Raw genomic sequence first — 5,000 nt, forward strand, 5'->3', positions numbered from 1 at the left:
GATGACGCCTGAGATAGGCACAGGCTCCCCGTGACCCGAGGTAGTTCGGATAAGCGGTAGAAGATGAATGAGTCAATAAATTAAAAGAAAAAACCTGAAAGCTTCCTGCGTAAGTATAATTGTGATAACGATGTATAATTATTGATACCTGTCCCTCCTTCACTCTACACTACCCCACCTGCTCTGCTCTGATGTTAGAGACGATGAGGGTCGTGTTAAACGTTAAGTGACGTTCAACGTCAAAGCTACACGTATTGATTAGCGTTTTGTTTAAACGCTCACCGTGGAGACCGTTTATTGATTTTTAAGAGAATGTATGTGCGTAAACACACACACACACACACACACACACACACACACACACACAGTGAGTAGAGAAGAGTTTCCCGAGGCTTTTCTTCCTCTTGCCTACTTCTCTTTCTCTCACTCTTTATTCTTTTACCCCTTCTCTTATTCATGCCAGGTGTTTTCTTTTTTTTTTGGCTTAAAATGGGACAAAAGCTGGGAACAATGACGTCACTCTGAATGGAAAGAAACACAGGTCTGTTAAGTAATTAAGTGGAATTTATTACAACAGCTTTATAAACTTTATATACGGAATGTTTGGGCATCGTGTCATATTTCTGTGCTCATTAATACTCATGTGTCACTGCTGCTGCTCTGCTCACTGAAGGTTGTGTTTTATATAAGAGAAGCGACGAGCAATCGCAAACAGTCATATAGAGACTCAGACTTACACACACACACACACACACACACACACACTTCACCTCCAGACCAGTGGAAAGACTTTTTTTTTTAAAATATTGCTATATTGCTATATTTTTTAAGAATATCTTATTTCCATTCATACACAACAGGTCAGGTTGTGTGTGTGTGTGTGTGTGTGTGTGTGTGTGTGTGTGTGTGTGTAACAAACGCACTGGAACACTTTGCCCCCTGCTGGTCTGTTTAAAGTCACCTACACTCACTTCAGAACACAGAGCCGACACCCAGGACCGCTCCCGGGCTTGTTTGGGGGCGGAGCTTATAATCGTTTTGCTTTTATTTTGAAGAATTCCTTCTTCAGGTGTGAACAACTGCAGACACTCAGTTCAGGTTTGGATCAGATTTTATCTGGACCACTGAGAGTCAAAAGCAGCTTTAGATTTAAACACCACAGGTGTGAAAATGACCTGAAGTGAAGTGTGAATTAAGGACCTGCTGATTCCGTGGTGCTGGTAAAGAACATGTTAGTCTGCTCTGAACTCACACATTAACACACTGAGGTTCTCCAACATCTCCGTCTCCTCCACACTCTCACACTCAGTGCAGATTTGTATCTGATCGTCACTTTCACACTGTAAGAGCGAGCAGCTGCACATCGACTGACGCGCTGCCCAGACGCTGCCCAGACGCTGCTGCCCAGATGCTGCCCAGACGCTGCTGCCCAAACTACTGCAGATTTTTCCTGTTTCTTATTCAGTCACATTCAGAGCAGGATAAAGCTGAGCAACATCTCAGAACAGCAGCATGGAAACATAACTTTCTGTTCTAATTAACTGCTGTTTAACCACAGACACAGACACACGGGCACAGGGACACACGGGCACAGGGACACACGGGCACAGGGACACACGGGCACAGGGACACAGACACTAAGACCCGAGTCTTCAAGCTTTAAGGTGAGCTGGAGAGTGTGAAACACATGCAGTGTGATTTATAAACAGTCTAAATTCACTTCTGCTTATTGTAGTGTGTGTGTACAGTGTGTGTGTACAGTGTGTGTGTACAGTGTGTGTGTACAGTGTGTGATGTGCAGAGATCATGTGCCGTGTTGGAGTTTGTGATCATTCACCAGGACAAAAATCACAGGAATAAAAACGAAATAATTACACAAAACTCCATAAGACTGTAAGACACACAGGAAGCTTACAGTGTGATAATAAACACACGTTACCTTTTTGATGGTTTTTGTCTGGACTAAGGCGAGCTCGCGGTTTTCATCAGCGACGTAGAGAGAGAGCTTAACGTAAGGGTCACTGTGGAGGGAGGGAGAGAGAGAGGGGGGGGGACAGAGAGGGAGATAGAGGGGGGAACAGAGAGAGCGAGAGAGAGAGAGAGAGAGAGGGGGGGGGGGGACAGAGAGAGAGAGAGAGAGAGAGAGAGAGAGGGGGGGGGACAGAGAGAGAGAGAGAGAGAGAGAGAGAGAGAGAGAGAGAGAGAGAGAAAGAGAGAGAGTGTTACATAATGATAACAGCAATAGTAAAAAACATTGTAAAAATATATTATACACAAAGAATAAGTGTCTGTGTGTGTTTGTGTCTCTGTGTCTGTGTGTTTGTGTCTCTGTGTGTGTGTGTGTGTTTGTGTCTGTGTGTGTGTGTTTGTGTCTCCGTGTGTGTTTCCTTTCTCCGGCTCTTCCAGAAAGGCCTCAGTGAATAATTACAGTTCATTGGGATGTTAATTGGTTGTTTATAGCAAGCTTTGGGTTTCTTGATGAAGCTGAAGCTCTGCTGTGCTGTCGTTCCTCACGAATCCTCCTTTCCTTTTTTTTGTTTTCTTTCAGAAAAATGTTTGAAAAATATTTCATGAAAGCCTGATTATATATCTGACACCAGGGCTGGGTCATAAAGGGGTAAGGGGTAAGAGACGGAGAGAGAGAGAGAGAGAGAGAGAGAGAGAGAGAGAGAGAGAGAGAGAGAGCGAGAGAGAGGGGGGGGGGGCCAGAGAGAGAGAGAGAGAGAGAGAGAGAGAGAGAGAGAGAGAGAGAGAGAGAGAGAGAGAGAGAGAGAGAGAGAGAGGAGACGGAGGACATCAGAACGTGCTGCTCAGGTGCCTTTCTTCCTAAATGAGCTAACCCAAACTAGCTGGTTTGCTAATTAGCAGGCTGCTAAACTGCTACTGCTGCAAACGATCACAGTTCCATTAACATTCAGAGACAAATAAAATAATCAGAATAAAAAAATGAACGATTTATTTGCTCCTTTTTTACACGTATGTAGTTTTCAGCCTCGATCCTGACAGTTTGAGTCGCTGCTCATTTCACACGTATTCCATTACAACACCAAGCCTGTGCTCTAAGGGCAGAACTGCTGAGACAATAACGACAACAACACTGCAAATTACCTTCACGTCACACAAACTGTCCGTGTTTTACATTAAGGAATGATCAAAGACAGAACAATGTAGATATGAAGAGATGTAGCGCGCAGGGCACAGACCAGACTGCTGTTTCACCTGAACCTGAAATAATAAGTCATAAAATTGTCACTGGAATTTTCTGCCATCTCTGTATTTAAAGCTGCACGACTTTTCCTCTCGATTTCCTCATTACCATGGAGACGGCCCCTTTAAGATCGGTGCACTGTTCTGTATTGTTTCTCATGTTCCTGGAGTGCAGAAATCCTCGCCACACACACACACACACACACACACACACACACACACACACACACACAAGTTCCTCTGCTCCGTACGGCTTACATTCTCAATTATGAATCACTGATTCTCATTTGACTCTGAATCTATTATTATTCTGAATCTGTTTCTCTACATAATGAATCATTTGATCGTGTTTCAACTCTGATTCTTCTTTGTGATTCTGTCTAACTTACAGGTGTAAAGTGGACATGAGGATATATATATAAATGTATACACACACACACACACACACACACACACACACACACTCTGTGGCTGGTATCCGATGTGGGACCGGAGTGTTTTCTGAGCAGCAGCCCACATTTCCACCGGTTTAAGTCTCGAGACGTTACGTAATCAGATGTAGGTGTTATCTCATGTACGGTTTAAAAATAACAGCTGCTGCAGGATTTTAACACCATATTTAATAAAAATCGCTGGTTTTACACTAAAAGATCACTGTATGTTTATCTATACAGTGTGTAAGGAATAAAACACTAAGAGCGACAGGTTGAGTAAAACTCATCAGAGCTGAATGTGGTGTAGGTTAGGTAGTGCTGGGGTATACTGGGTAGTAATGGGGTAGGTTAGGTAGTGCTGGGGTATACTGGGTAGTAATGGGGTAGGATAGGTAGTGCTGGGGTATACTGGGTAGTAATGGGGTAGGTTAGGTAGTGCTGGGGTATACTGGGTAGTAATGGGGTAGGTTAGGTAGTGCTGGGGAATACTGGGCAGTAATGGGGTAGGTTAGGTAGTGCTGGGGAATACTGGGCAGTAATGGGGTAGGTTAGGTAGTGCTGGGGAATACTGGCAGTACTGGGGTATACTGGGCAGGTATGGGGTAGGTTAGGTAGTGCTGGGGTATACTGGGTAGTAATGGGGTAGGTTCGGTAGTGCTGGGGAATACTGGCAGTACTGGGGTATACTGGGCAGTACTGGGGTAGGTTAGGTAGTGCTGGGGTACACTGGGTAGTAATGGGGTAGGTTAGGTAGTGCTGGGGAATACTGGCAGTACTGGGGTAGGTTAGGTAGTGCTGGGGTATACTGGGCAGGCATGGGGTATACTGGGCAGGTATGGGGTATACTGGGCAGGTATGGGGTAGGTTAGGTAGTGCTGGTGTATACTGGGCAGTAATGGGGTATACTGGGCAGTACTAGGGTAGGTTAGGTAGTGCTGGTGTATACTGGGCAGTATTGGGGTATGCTGGCAATACTGGGGTAGGTTTGGTAGCATTGGGGTATAGTGGCAGTATTTGGGAATGTTATGCAGTATTGTTTGGTATTGTGAAGTATATTTTGTGTTATATTGTGTAGTATTAGGTGGTTCTGCCGAGTGCTGTGTATATCAGGGTGTATTGGGGTATAGTGTGCAGTATAGTGTGCTGAGGTTTATTGGGGTATATTCTTTGGTATAGTTCAGTACCACACGGCGAGTGTTAAGTGTGTGTTACATTCTTCCTTTAGCTGAAGAATATCACTGCAGTGTTGTTCTACTCAGATTACTCTTCATATATTATTCAGCACCAAAGCGTCAGTGTTTCACTGAACACACTGTAAGAGCTCTCGAGTGTTAATAAACAACATTGTTCAGGTGCCAC

General features: G+C 44.4%; 1 protein-coding gene across 2 annotated transcripts in view; it reads right to left on the minus strand.

Moving 5' to 3' along the window:
* The window catches only part of nedd4l (NEDD4 like E3 ubiquitin protein ligase), a 51,427-nt gene that overhangs the window by 40,676 nt on the left and 5,751 nt on the right, over positions 1 to 5,000 (minus strand). For both annotated transcript variants that reach the window (XM_060891741.1, XM_060891740.1), the window contains exon 3: positions 1,940 to 2,021. In XM_060891741.1, coding sequence (XP_060747724.1) covers positions 1,940 to 2,021 — 82 coding nt within the window. The remainder of the gene's footprint in view (positions 1 to 1,939; positions 2,022 to 5,000) is intronic.

Source organism: Tachysurus vachellii, chromosome 17, assembly GCF_030014155.1.
Source record: "Tachysurus vachellii isolate PV-2020 chromosome 17, HZAU_Pvac_v1, whole genome shotgun sequence".
NCBI classification, from domain to species: Eukaryota; Metazoa; Chordata; class Actinopteri; order Siluriformes; family Bagridae; genus Tachysurus; species Tachysurus vachellii.